The sequence below is a fragment of the Myotis yumanensis genome, unplaced genomic scaffold, assembly GCF_028538775.1.
Source record: "Myotis yumanensis isolate MYYU_CA2020_CCGP unplaced genomic scaffold, mMyoYum1.0.hap1 SCAF_3, whole genome shotgun sequence".
Lineage (NCBI taxonomy): Eukaryota > Metazoa > Chordata > Mammalia > Chiroptera > Vespertilionidae > Myotis > Myotis yumanensis.
In genome coordinates, this window is record NW_027223754.1 from 8,522,266 (window position 1) to 8,535,205 (window position 12,940).

The 12,940-nt window shown below is 41.4% G+C and overlaps 2 protein-coding genes across 15 annotated transcripts in view; one reads left to right on the top strand and one right to left on the bottom strand.

The window, feature by feature from the left end:
- The window catches only part of SNX25 (sorting nexin 25), a 100,554-nt gene extending 94,357 nt beyond the window's left edge, over positions 1-6,197 (top strand). For 2 of the 5 annotated variants that reach the window (XM_070408182.1, XM_070408180.1), the window contains exons 17-19: positions 2,287-2,468; positions 4,642-4,742; positions 5,241-6,184. In XM_070408182.1, coding sequence (XP_070264283.1) covers positions 2,287-2,468; positions 4,642-4,742; positions 5,241-5,321 — 364 coding nt within the window. In that variant the 3' untranslated portion in view covers positions 5,322-6,184. Of the gene's footprint in view, positions 1-2,286; positions 2,469-4,641; positions 4,743-5,240 lie in introns of those variants that run through there. The other 3 variants (XM_070408178.1, XM_070408179.1, XM_070408181.1) reach the window with 3 other exon arrangements.
- The window catches only part of LRP2BP (LRP2 binding protein), a 37,470-nt gene that overhangs the window by 4,508 nt on the left and 20,022 nt on the right, over positions 1-12,940 (bottom strand). For 5 of the 10 annotated variants that reach the window (XM_070408189.1, XM_070408190.1, XM_070408192.1 and 2 more), the window contains 4 exons: positions 11,779-12,002; positions 9,667-9,841; positions 7,092-7,204; positions 207-2,485 (listed from right to left, as the gene is read on the bottom strand). In XM_070408189.1, coding sequence (XP_070264290.1) covers positions 7,139-7,204; positions 9,667-9,841; positions 11,779-12,002 — 465 coding nt within the window. In that variant the 3' untranslated portion in view covers positions 207-2,485; positions 7,092-7,138. Of the gene's footprint in view, positions 1-206; positions 2,486-7,091; positions 7,205-9,666; positions 9,842-11,778; positions 12,003-12,940 lie in introns of those variants that run through there. The other 5 variants (XR_011470718.1, XR_011470719.1, XM_070408194.1 and 2 more) reach the window with 4 other exon arrangements.

Genomic DNA, 12,940 nt, shown 5'->3' on the forward strand with positions numbered 1-12,940 from the left:
CTCTTCTGATCGTGACGACCAGTTTGAGTGTCTTGGGTACAGTGTTTCTGTGTCACCTGGTGGGAGGCAGGTTAAGGTTTAGACTCTAAACCAAAATGAAAGTAGGCTGAGCCTCACACGTGGCCGCTATGTACTTGGAAGGAAATGCAAACCATTCATTTTTTTAGAGTCAGGTAACATTAAAAGGGTAATTCCTCTTGTTACTATCTGAGCATCCATCAGGGGTGGGTGTGTGTGCATTATATAACATTATTATAAGCCATGTGAATATTTTAATATTCCATTATCTATATACATAAAAGTTTAACTCCATATCTAGTATTCTCCAGGAGACAAACATTATGGCTTTGTTGCACAATAAAAATGTGAGTCGACTGCTAAAAATAAGGGGGAAAATCACATTTTTGTACAGCAACTATATTTTAAGATGAAAATCAGATTTTTCAAATTGAAAGACTAGTTTTGTTGTCAAACATGTACAAGGTTAATGTGATAGTTTTATCATATAAATCTTACACATTTCTATGGAAAATAAAAACCGTGTTATCTTTTTATTCATTTGCACATATATTTTCCTTGGTCTTAAACAAAATTTTTCTTCTGTTTATTTCTAAGATTTTTTAAAAACTGGTGTTGGTGATTTCTTTAGCTCCTATCATAGGCTTTTGCTTTAATCAGAAAACATGGCCTGTTTAAGTTTCAGTCTGAGTCAAAATTTGATTTTAGTATTGATAGGCGCTGAATAATGACATTTCCAAAATGGCCCTATTGTCCTCAGTACTCAGACCTGCCAATGTGTTTTTACTTTCAGTTTCAGCAAGTTATTCGTGCTTTTCTTGCTCCTCTGTAGACAGTGGCTCTGAAATGTCAGTGAGCTCGGGGGCTGGCGGAGAGGCACCTCTAGGCTGTCCGGGCTCTTCCTCTCAATGGCCTGTTATCAGGTGGAGGAATATGGAGGCCCGGCCCACTTGTCCTTTGCTTTTTTGCCTTTAGCCGATGATGTCTCAGAAATCAGCAGCAGCACCTGCCATGTACAACTCTGATTCCACATACCAGGATTGCTTCAAAAGTTTGCTGTAGTTTTGGCTGAGAGAAAGTCAGACCTAAACTGATAGAAAAGACTTAGGTGATGGCCTTTGGTGAGAGTCACTTACCCAATTTTAAGTTGCAAATTGAAATGTTCTTATTCATTTCTTCATGTAGCACCAAAGGCAGGTGACAGGAAACAAGGCGTCTGCCTTGTTACGTAGATTCTTCTTAGGCTGGTGGGGGCGGCAGGCTCTCTTAAATCACAAGACCATTAAGTTAATACAGTTCCTTTATTTGGTCTAGAAATGCATTGCATTTAAGTTCTAAGCAATGGGAGGTGCAAACAATGAACAGTGTGATCCCAGTGGAGGGGAGACTTCAGTAGTGACTGGTTACTGTGTGCAGTCTCAGAACCTTACATTGTCCCTTTAAATATTGGGTTGGTAAGTCCGATTTTTAAATTTATTACTCATGAATTGAGTTTGAAATTTCAGGTCTTTCTGGCACTAAATTCTAAAATGATTCTTTCCCCCTTTTCAACAAAGAGACTTCCTGCTCCCAATGAACAACCACTCTCGGGCTCTCTCAACTACGGTTACTTGTCTCCTGATAGCAGCCCTATGATTGGTTAGACGTTGACTGATAACTGATGAACAGGGTTGTGTGGGAGACCTGGTTGCAGATAAAAGCCTTTTATTTATTGCCGTGCCCAATTTTCACTCCCACGGAAACTGGAAATGGCTGGAGAGAGTGTATCTCTCGGGTCCTCCACCTTGTGGTGAGAGGGGTGCCCGTGTTTTCTCCTGCCTCGTGAGCACGTGCCATGAGTCCCTGGGTCAGGACTCTGCCCGGGTGATCTGCCACAGACCTCAGGACTCGGGATGTTTCAGGCACTTTTAACCGCCTTTCAGCGACTTACGTTTCCAGCTGATAGCACTTCATGGAGAAATCGGTATATTGCGTTCTGAGCACAGTGAGGACAGTTGCAAGCTTCAGACAAATCAGTCTCTCAGTGAAAGATACCACAGAAGTCAGCACCAAAGAAAATGCAAGCTCCAGGAATAAATGGACATTCAGGATTACCAACACAGAAACCAAGTCAGAGCCAGAGCTTAAAAAGCCATTCCTAGTTTATTCATCAAACATTTAGACCAGGCTGTGTCTTAACCTACTCATTGATAATTGATAAATGCCTTTTGAGAACAGAGTATGAAAATTTTTTAAAATCTCATCCAAGAAATATATTTCTCTTAAAAGACAAATTCGGGACACAGTGAACTGGATTTTCAGCGAGCAGATGCTGGTGTACTACATCACTGTTTTCCGGGATGCTTTTTGGCCAAATGGGAAACTGGCACCACCGACCAAAATCAGAAACAAAGAACAAAGCCAGGAAACAAAGCAGAGAGCCCAGCAGAAGCTGCTAGAAAACATTCCAGGTGAGGCCGCTTCTCACCTGTGGGCACAGAGAGAGGGAGCGTTAGCCTAATGAGGGTTCACTCAGCTCTGTCGGGAAACACTATTTGCAGTGAAAAATGATCACACTTTTTAAATCATGTCTTGCCCCTTGCTAAGACATTATACTGAAAATCTTAATAAGAACAATATGGGTTATATAGATATTTAAACTAGAAGAATGTTTTGGAACAGATAATATGTTGCTTTAAAAATTCTACTAAAGTACAGTTTTTGAATGCTTAATTTTTAATTTGGTAGCAATGTATTAAAATTATCTACACTAATAAAAGGAAAGATGCAACTTGACCATACCTTCATGTCCACCAGCCAATCAGGAGTGAGTATGCAAATTAACCCAACAAAGATGGCGGGTTAATTTGCATTCCTCACCACCCCAGCCTCTGGGCCTCTGGGCAGTGTGGGAAGGCTCCGGCTGGAATGAAGGCAGGAAGGCGGCTCCAGGCTGGAGTGAAGGCGGAAAGGCGGCTCCAGCCGGAGTGAAGGCAGTGCCGGCAGCCAGGGGGAGGAAGGCCCATTCTTGCATGAATCTTAGTGCATAGGGCCTCTAGTCTATATAATAAAAGCCTAAGCAACCATTACAGTGGAATGACCAGAACAACTGGTCGCTATGATGCGCACTGACCATCAGGGGGCAGATGCTCAATTCAGGAGCTGCCCCCTGATGGTCAGTACGCTCCCCCGAGCACTGCTCAGCCAGAAGCCTGGCTCACAGCTGGCAAGAATAGCAGCGGTGGCAAGAGCCTCTCCTGCCTCCACAGTAGTGCTAGGAAGCAGCGAGCCTAGCAGTGAGGAGCAGCGAACAGGCGGGTGGTGAGGAGCAAGGGGTCCCAGACTATGAGGAGACCGCCCCCGCCCCCCCCGTGCATGAATTTCGTGCATCGGGCCTCTCATCGTTTGTATAAATGTCTTACGTTGAAAAATTCTAAATCTTATTTTCTCTTTAAAGATTTGAAAAAACTGATCATTCATGTTCCTCAGGCCACAGCACATTTATTTATTTATTTTTAATCCTCACCCAAGGACATGTTTATTGATTTTTAGGCAGAGGAAGGGAGAGGAAGAGAGAGAGAAACATCGATGTGAGAGAGACGCATTGATTGGTTGCCTCCCGCATGTACCCCAACCAAGATCATGAAACAAACCTGCAACCCAGGTACATGTCCTTGACCCGGAATCAAACCCACCACTCTTCTGTACATGGGCCAGTGCTCTACCACTGAGCCACACCGGCCAGGGCAAAAGTATAGTGTTTTGAACACTTAGGGTTTTTTTTGTTTTTGTTTTTTTTAAAATATATTTTATTGATTTTTTACAGAGAGGAAAGGAGAGAGAGAGATAGTTAGAAACATCAATGAGAGAGAAACATTGACCAGCTGCCTCCTGCACACTCCTACTGGGGATGTGCCCACAACCCAGGTACATGCCCTTGACCGGAATCGAACCTGGGACCTTTCAGTCCGCAGGCCGACGCTCTATCCACTGAGCCAAACCGGCTTCGGCTTGAACACTTAGTTTTTAATTGAGTAGCACTGTATTCAAATTATAGTGTGTATAAATGCCTTATGTTGAAAAATTCTAAATAATCTTTTCTCTTTAAACATTGAAAAGAACTGATCATTCATGTTCCTCAGGCCATAGGCTTTTTTCTCTTCTCTTTTCTCATTTCTTTTCCCTCCCTCCCTCCCTCCCTCCCTCCCCTTATTATTTATAATAAGGGATATATTTATTGATTTTAGAGAGGGAAAAAAAGAGAGGGAGGGGGGAACAGGAGAGGAAGAGGGGGGTATAGAGGGAGACATCAATCGGTTGCCTCTCATACATGCCCCGACCAGGGATTGAACCTGCAATCTAGGTACGTGCTCTGACTGGGAATGGTACTGGCGACCTTTTGGTGTACAGCAAGCATGTCAAACTCAAAGGCTAACATGGGCCAAATAAACGAGGCATGCAGCCCGCAGGCCACAAGTTTGACATACTTGGGTGTCCAGGATGACACTCCAACCAACTGTGCCACACTGGCCAAGGCAGTGCCTTCATTTGTTGTGTACATATCATGTAATATCTCCTTCACTGAATAGCTATGCATTGTGCACTTGATCAATAACAGTGTAGCATCTAAACTTAATTTTTCAGATATGCTTCAGAACCTTGTTGGACAGCAAAATGCCCGTCATGGTATAATAAAAATATTCAATGCGCTGCAAGAAACAAGAGCCAATAAGCATCTGTTATATGTGAGTACTGTAAAGCCCACGAGAGGGCTGTTTCTTTAATTTTACACTCTATTCACACATAAAATCTCTGTATTCTTCATCATTCATATTACTTGTAGCTCTGCCCCCATTTTCTCTGCTTCACTTCGTGTGTCTGCCTATTAAATGTGGTGGCACGAAGACAGGAAAACATCCCCCTGGTGGGTGCATTGTTCTCATCCTCACACTGTCTGCCTTCGTGACCTGTGACGTGCTGCTTGGTTTTCTTATGTCAACAAGCAAATGGTTTGCCAGGCCTCCGTCGATCACAGGTGGCACAGTAAACATTGCTGATGGTGTGGTGTTGATTAACAGACCACGCAATAACTGTGGATTCCATCTCCTTGAGAGTAACTTGTTCACTGAGAATAATCCCAGGCCTAAAACTAGACTTTTTTCCAACTGTACATAAATATTTGAGTAAAACACTTAGAGAGAAAACACTGTTTCCTCCTCTTTTCTCCTCCTTTCTTGGTTCAGGTGCTGATGGAATTGCTGCTTATTGAACTGTGTCCTGAGCTGAGAGCTCACGGGGACCCACTGAGAGCTGGCCAGGTTTGAGTCTGCACAAATAAACCACCAAGAAATGTCTGTGATAATAGACATGAACCATTTCCTCTTTTCCACAGAGGGCTTCACTGAGAACAATACTGACTTTTATTTTAGTGACCTCCCTCCAGTTTCATGTGAACTAAGCAGACTGAGGCTGTAGCAGGCAACAGAAAAACCACTTCTGTTAATTATTGGGATTATTTTAATAAGAATATAAATACTTTAAAGTTGAAATATAACTGTTAATGTGATAAGAACCTAGGAAATATAAATATTTATGAAAAGTTGTTTTAAAATGAAGAACTGTGAATACTGTACAGCTAATTTCCTCACTGAGGATTTTGAACATTCCTATATTCATGTGTATTGAAGAACATTGTTGTACTATCCTTTATGTAAAGTTCTTGTGAAAATTTGTCTTTATTTTTACCAAAGATTTCCCATAGTTTGAAGCATTTGAAGCAATAAAATATAAAAACAAAGCATAGAGCTCTGTGATGTTTAAGACACTTATATCTCAAAAAAAAAAAAAGAGATTGCAACACTTCTGGCACCCTTTTTGTAGAAAACCCTGTGCATGTAAGTACTTCTGCAAGGAAATATAAAGTCTGCTGCCCTTTATCCAGACAAGAATGAGTATATGACAAATACGATGATTGGTGTGAATGAGAAGAGCCTAATTAGTGCTTGAAAGGATGCATTAAGGAGGTGGGATGTGAGCTGAACTGAAGAGGGGCAGGGATGAGGTAGGGAAGAGGAAGAGGAGGGAAGGAAGGGACCTGATTTTTAAAATAAGCAACATTAGTTTAGAATGTTTACAAAGAAGATAGTAAGGCATCTTAAGACATCATTTTCAGTGTTCTTGTTTCACAGATGTATACCACTGCAGTCTTCTGCATATGAATTCTACAATTTTTCAGTCAATTTTGCCTTCATTAATGTCACTGATACAAAGAAAGCCTCTTGCTCATTTAATTTTTAACCATATTTAGTTATAGTTCTGTATTGATGATTTCATTGGGATTTTTTGCACATTTCATCTTCCTTTTAAATATATCTAGGTTTCTTAAAATGTAGAAAATGAAATACCAAGAAAACTACTTGCTTTGATTGTCTTAGCAAGAATAGAGAAGTTTTTCACTCATTAAATTAAGATATTTAAGATAAGGAGTTGCAAGAGTCTAAGCAATTTCTTAAACCCACTGTTTTTAAAGTTTATCATAAATCAGCCAAGTTAATTATTTATAAGAATCTCTTGAGAATATAAGATGTCCCAGAAGACTCAGTGCAGTCTTAGCTTTAATAACTTCAGAAGCTTAAGTGCTACACAAATTAAAATAAACACACACATTATTTGAAAGTTCCTTTAAATTTCTTTTTTATTATATATTTTTGTGAGTTTTAAATTAAAACATTTAAATAAGTTAAAATGACAAAGTTATTCAAATTCATATATAAAATTTTATAAGTGGTAGCATTTATACTTCTGAAGTTATTAAAACTAAGGCTGCACTGTGTCTTTTGGGACACTGTTTGAAGATAGTTGTTTTGTGGAATGGTTTTCAGTATTTGGTGTGGTTGGTGTAGGCCAGTCTAGAGGCTAAGAGCTGGATTTCTGAGGACTCATCCAGCAATCTGAGCTTATAGCTGCATTTCAAATTGCAAAATTATGAAATACAAATTCAAGAACGAAAGTAACATGCAATCAGGAAAAAAACCAAGATAATGTAACTTGAGATGCAGAAAATAACCAGATGTAGCTATTATAAAAATACATACATTTGAAGGTATTAGGACACACGATCTTTGTTGAAATGCACTATGGTCTAAATTCTTTGGTGAATAAGTAAAGAGTGAAGTTCATCTGCCAATGCAGGATCCAGACGACAAGCCTTAAAATAAAAGACAAAGAGTCACTTATTTAAATACATTTTGAATTATTGGGTCTTTCTTCCTTAACAATTTTTGGTTTGTTTTTAAGAATAGTAAAATACAATGAATTTCAAGGAAGGGTTTTTTTTTTTATTGATTTCAGAGAGGAAGAGAGAGGGAGAGAGAGATAGAAACATCAATGATGAGAGAGAATCATTGATCGGCTGCCTCCTGCACATAACCTACTGGGGATCAAGAGCCTGCAACCCAGGCATGTGCCCTTGACTGGAGTTGAACCCGGAATCCTTCAGTCCACAGGCCTATGCTCTAGCCACTGAGCCAAACTGGCTAGGGCGCAAGGGAGTTTCTTAATTAAGATACACATCTGTTCTGATTTCTTACTTAGGGAAGTTCAAAGTAGCGTATGTTAAAAAAAAAAAAAAAGAAAAAAATCATACTAAAAATACCCATGCTCTTATCATCTGAAAAAGAGAAAATTTTCTGTGTGAAGAATAAAGGAAATTTATGTACTGATAATAACAGCATTTCTATGATATGCATTCTTACAATTAAGTAATATGGAAAGCATGAACATTTAGCCTCCAAATTGTTACCTCATTATATGAACAGCAGCATCTATAATTTATTTTAAAGAATATAGTCTACTATGACTACAGTAAATACTGACACATAATAGTGCATAATTTCATAGGATGTGACGAACTGGGATGCGACGTCAGAAGTGATCTCATCCTGACCTCACTCCATGCAGAAACCGTCCCTTCAGGCCCATGACACCTGGTCACTAGATACTTGCTTGGTTGCTTCTAGTGGCAAGAAGCAACCACTTTATAGGAAAAACTGTTATCATTTCCTGAACAGTCGTATGAGAAGGTTCTTCTTTATATTAAGCTAAAATCCCCCCCGCCGGTGCTGCAGTCGTTGAAGGTCTCAGGAGAACGTACCGTGCTGGTTTCACAGAAGCCCTGAGGCGAAGGAGGTGGCAGGCTTGGGTCTCCTGACTGTAGCCCCTGTCCCTGCACCGTCTGTGGCCTCAGCTTTTCCCTCAGTGCACTGCGGGGCTAGAACTCTGCCCCCCGCCACCGTTCCTTTTCTACAGGACAGCCTTTCAGTCAGGAGGACCACGCTCAGGACCCCTCGGTCCTTTCCTCTGAATGAAAGTCTCTCTGGTCATGCTTTATATGACAGGATTCCCGACCCTCTCTGGCTTCCTACACCTGCACTTTCTCCATGTTCAAGTATCTCCCATAAAATACAACGGCCACAACTGAGTAACAGGGACATTATCTCCCACCACGTGGAAAATCGTTCGAGGGTTGCAAGCTGTTTGGACCCAGCGTTGTCTCAGCTTATATTTATTTAGAAAAGATACTAAGGACAGCATGCAATCTGAAATTGACTTGGTTTGGAAATCGGTATAATACATCGAACATTCAGATTTTTGAAAAGTAAAGACAACTATTATTCATACTAACAGAATGATGTAGTGATAAATATCTCAAAGGTTGGTTGTATTTGTGTATTGCATTTCTACATAATTTAGGGTTCGCAAACATGCCTGCCAGGATTCCCAAAACACTGGCATCCTGAGGCGCTACAGTACATACAGTGCCCCACTTCCGGGGACTGAGATTGAGTTGCTCTGAAATGAGGCCTGGGCTTTGGAATTTTTGAAAGATCCCTAGTGATTTCAAAACACAGACAAGTGAACATCCATCGGTTACCTCCTGTATGCACCCCAATTGGGGCCTGAACCCACAACCTAGGTATGTGTCTTGACCGGGAATCGAATGCAAAACCTTTTGGTGTACAGGATGATGCTCGAACCAAATGAGCCTCACCAGCCAGGGCTGTCTTTTCTTTATATGAAAAAATATAATTACTCTTTATTACCATCCCCCTCACCCACCCCTCCCCTCTTTTAACAGTTGTTAGATTTTCAGACCTGAAATCCGTTGGAATTTGACTAAATCACATGGATTAAAACATGAAAAGGCTTATTTTAACTGATTGCTGCAAACGCATGAATATTCCTCCTCACCTCAGTGTGGAAGATGTCATGTATATAAAACTTTCTTGAAAAACTACATTTCATTAAGGTACTAGAACGAGGATACAGGCTCACACTTTTTTCTGGGTGAAAGAAGGCATGAATATTCTGGCTTTGAGGTCTTAGTGCTCGCCTGAAAGCATCAGAGTGAGAGAGAATAATACAGGACTTCTAATCATGCTAAGAATCTGACAAGATCATCTAACAAGCATGTCAAACTCGTGGCCTGCGGGCTATATGCCTCATTTACTTAAATCAGGCATGCGGCCCGCCAACCATGAGTTTGACATGCTTGGCTGCATGTCTGACAGCCTCTCCATAGACAGAGATGATCTCTACAATAACGAAGGAGGAAAGAACACCATAAAAGCAGCCTCGGAGTCATTTATGCTTGTTCTTGGGCTCACTTACTTTAGAATAATATTGTTTAGCGGTTGCTTCATCCTTTGTGATTCCCAAGCCAAGCTGTAGGCACCGGGCATGGTAGAAGGAGGCCATGGCCATGCCTCTGCTGATGAACTCCGGGAGACAGTCCGTGACCTGGGCTATCGTCGGGATGTCTTGCTCCTCATCGTAGTCGGCAACCCTGTTAGGACGTAAATTGTGAAATAAAAAGGATGTCAGTTATGGTTTACATTTTCACAAGCAACATGTCCACAAATTGTCCTTGTGTCTAAAATGATTTCCCCATTTCTACCTGTTTAACAAAGTTGTTGTGCAGTGAAAGGGAAACAACATAGTTAATACCGGGAAGAGTGATTGCTTTACAGCTTCCCTGTGATTATTCTCCTTGGGCTCAATAACCTAGAAAATGACTAGAACAGAAAAGAAAGGTTGTTTCCATATAATATTAATATTTTAAACTTAACATCACTGTAGATTTCAACAATGGGGAAAAAATATACTTTCTATTTCTTTGGATCATGTATTTAAACATGGACCTTAAATTTGGACTTTACTCACATAAGACCAGAAAGCACATTAAAAAAAACTTGCGCATCTCTGGTTAAAAATGGTCAATAAAAATAATTCATTCTGGCCCTAGCTGGTTTGGCTCAGTGGATACAGCGAGAGTCCCAGGTTCGATTCCAGTCAAGGGCACATGCCTGGGTTGCAGGCTCAATCCCTGGCCCTGGTCGGGGGTGTGTGTGGGGGGCGGGGGGCGTTGCGGAAGACAACCAATCAATGTGTCTCTCATGTGGCTGTTTCTCTCTCTCTCTCTCTCCCTACCCCTCTCCCTAAAAATCAATGGTAAAATATCCTTGGGTGAGGATTAACAACAACAAAATATAGCCCTAGCCAGTTTGGCTCAGTGGATAGAGCGCCCGCCAATCTGTGGACTAAAGGGTCTGGGTTCGATTTTGGTCACGGACACATGCCCAAGATGCGGGTTTAATCCCCAGTAGGGGGCGTGCAGGAGGCAGCTGATCAATGATTCTCTCATCATTGATGTTTCTATTGCTCCCTCTCTAAAATCAATAAAAAGATATTTAAAAAATATAAGGGGACCGCCTGCTTGTGCTGCTATTAAAAAAAAAATTCATTCTATGTAACCCAGACACAGATATGGAGAATTGTGTGAAAATGAGATCTAATCACGTTAACCCTAATGGTATGGAGAATAGGAATGTAGACAATACTGTGAAGTTTCAAAGATTTTAAGAACTTTGTAAAATCTTCATTTTAATCAAATGGGCACTTGGGGATTTGGGACATTGGTGATCACACCTTTACGTGACCTGCTGTCTGGAAGCCAAGATGTTGGGAGGTGAGGGTAGAAGCAGCAGATTCATCCCCCCTTGTCGTGGCTGCCTCCCGGGGGGCTGGGAGGGAAGGAGCCGTGGGCTCCATAGGGGCATTATTGGAGGGAAATGCATCAACATGGGCCTGTGCCACTCCAGGGGACAGCCACAGCTGTTTTTCCTGGTGTGTTGCTTTTGTACATGCTGGGTAAGTAAATGTATGAAAATACATGGGCTCACAGAAAAGAAAGTTCCATGTTTTATGGAAATTTCCAAATATTTTATCAGATGTATGTGTTGGGAGTCTTTTAACCATTATTCTTATTTTACAGCCCTAATCAAGCTATATTGCAATTACGTATTGAGAGAACCTGTGGCTAAGGATGCAGGAAGAAATGAATATTTAATATACATTTCTACTGTGCCAAGCCATGTTAAGTACATTCTATGCAATCTTTTCACAATCCTGCAGAAGTATGTTTTTCTAATAAAGCAATTGATGCCCCCCAAAAGTTAAGAAACTTGCTGAAGCTCACTCAGCTGGTGTACAGAGCGAATACCACTGAAATCCTGAAAACCAATGGCACAGAATTGTACTATCCGATATGGGGCTACTTAATTAAAATCCAGTGAAATTTACAAGTCCAGTCCTCAGTTGCACTAGCCGCATTTCCAGCCCTCCACAGCCGTCATTTACAATATTGCAGCAAGTCCTGCGGACACACCTGGCACAGAACGTGCAGCCGGTGTTTCTGCGAACACCTTGACCCAGCTTGTTTACCTTTTGGAAAAGGCGACGCACTTCGTAAAGAACTTCATGTTGTAGTAATACTCCACGAGGTTCCCTTGGGCGTAGACGTTTCCCCGCTCCGCGGCTTCCCGCAAGCAGTACAGGGCAGCCTCCGTGTCCTGGTGGATGCCGTGTCCGTACAAGTACATGAGCCCCAGGGCACCCTGGGACTCCAGGTTCCCATTGCCGCATGCTTCTGAATGCCAATAAAATGCCTTTACAAAAGCAGTTTCGTCTTGTTACTCACAAGGTGAAATTACAAGGGAATACCAGAAAGAAAAAAGTCTCTAATGATAAGATAGTACTGTTAATTCATCTCTAGGAAGTAGTTCTAGCCCCTTGAAGGTATTTCAAGCTAGCATCAATTTCACGCCTTAGAGAGAGAGTGTGTGTAAGGTGAGCCCGCCTGACGACAGTGCAGGTGAGTTCGGCTCTCTCGGGTTTCAGGATTTTCCGATTTTCCACCGGAAGGATCCAGAAGGTGGGAAACTGGAATAGTGTCTGCAGGGCTGTGAGACAAACCTGCTACTAGGCACAGCGGGGAGGGACAGCTGTTGACGCTCAGGAAGTCAGAGCTCAGGTGGATCACCGAGATGGGGCTTTCAAGGTCAAAGGCAACCAAGGGTAAAGGCTGCATGGGGGCCAGAAACATCTGATCAATACTCAGCTACGTGGATGTGAATCAGTTCAAAAACTAATTGGCTGCTCAGTTGTCCAAGGAGGGTCTTAGATTGTTTTGTGCCTCTTACAAGTAGGACTCAGCCCTACATTTCCTTTCCCTATGAGGTTTTTTGGAAAATATTTCAGTCATGGTGATGAGAGAAATTATAATTCTGTAAAAATCTTAAATGGATTTAATTTTCAATTAGTTCTTAGTATATTTTACTTACTAGTATCATTGTTCCTCAAATCAAATGTCATCATTTATTCACACTAAAAAGGATTTGGGCTTTATTTCAGGACTCTGGAAGCTCTCATGGAGTAACAGTTTGTCTGTGTAGCTTTTATAGCATACCAATTCTCTCACAGCCAGGGTCCCCTTTGGTAGAGGCAGGAAGGTAGCATTCACAGATGAGTAAAGGATGGAATGAGCTTTGAGATCTTAAAATTTACATTCTTTACATTTTAAAGAAATGTCAGAGAGTTTCAAAAC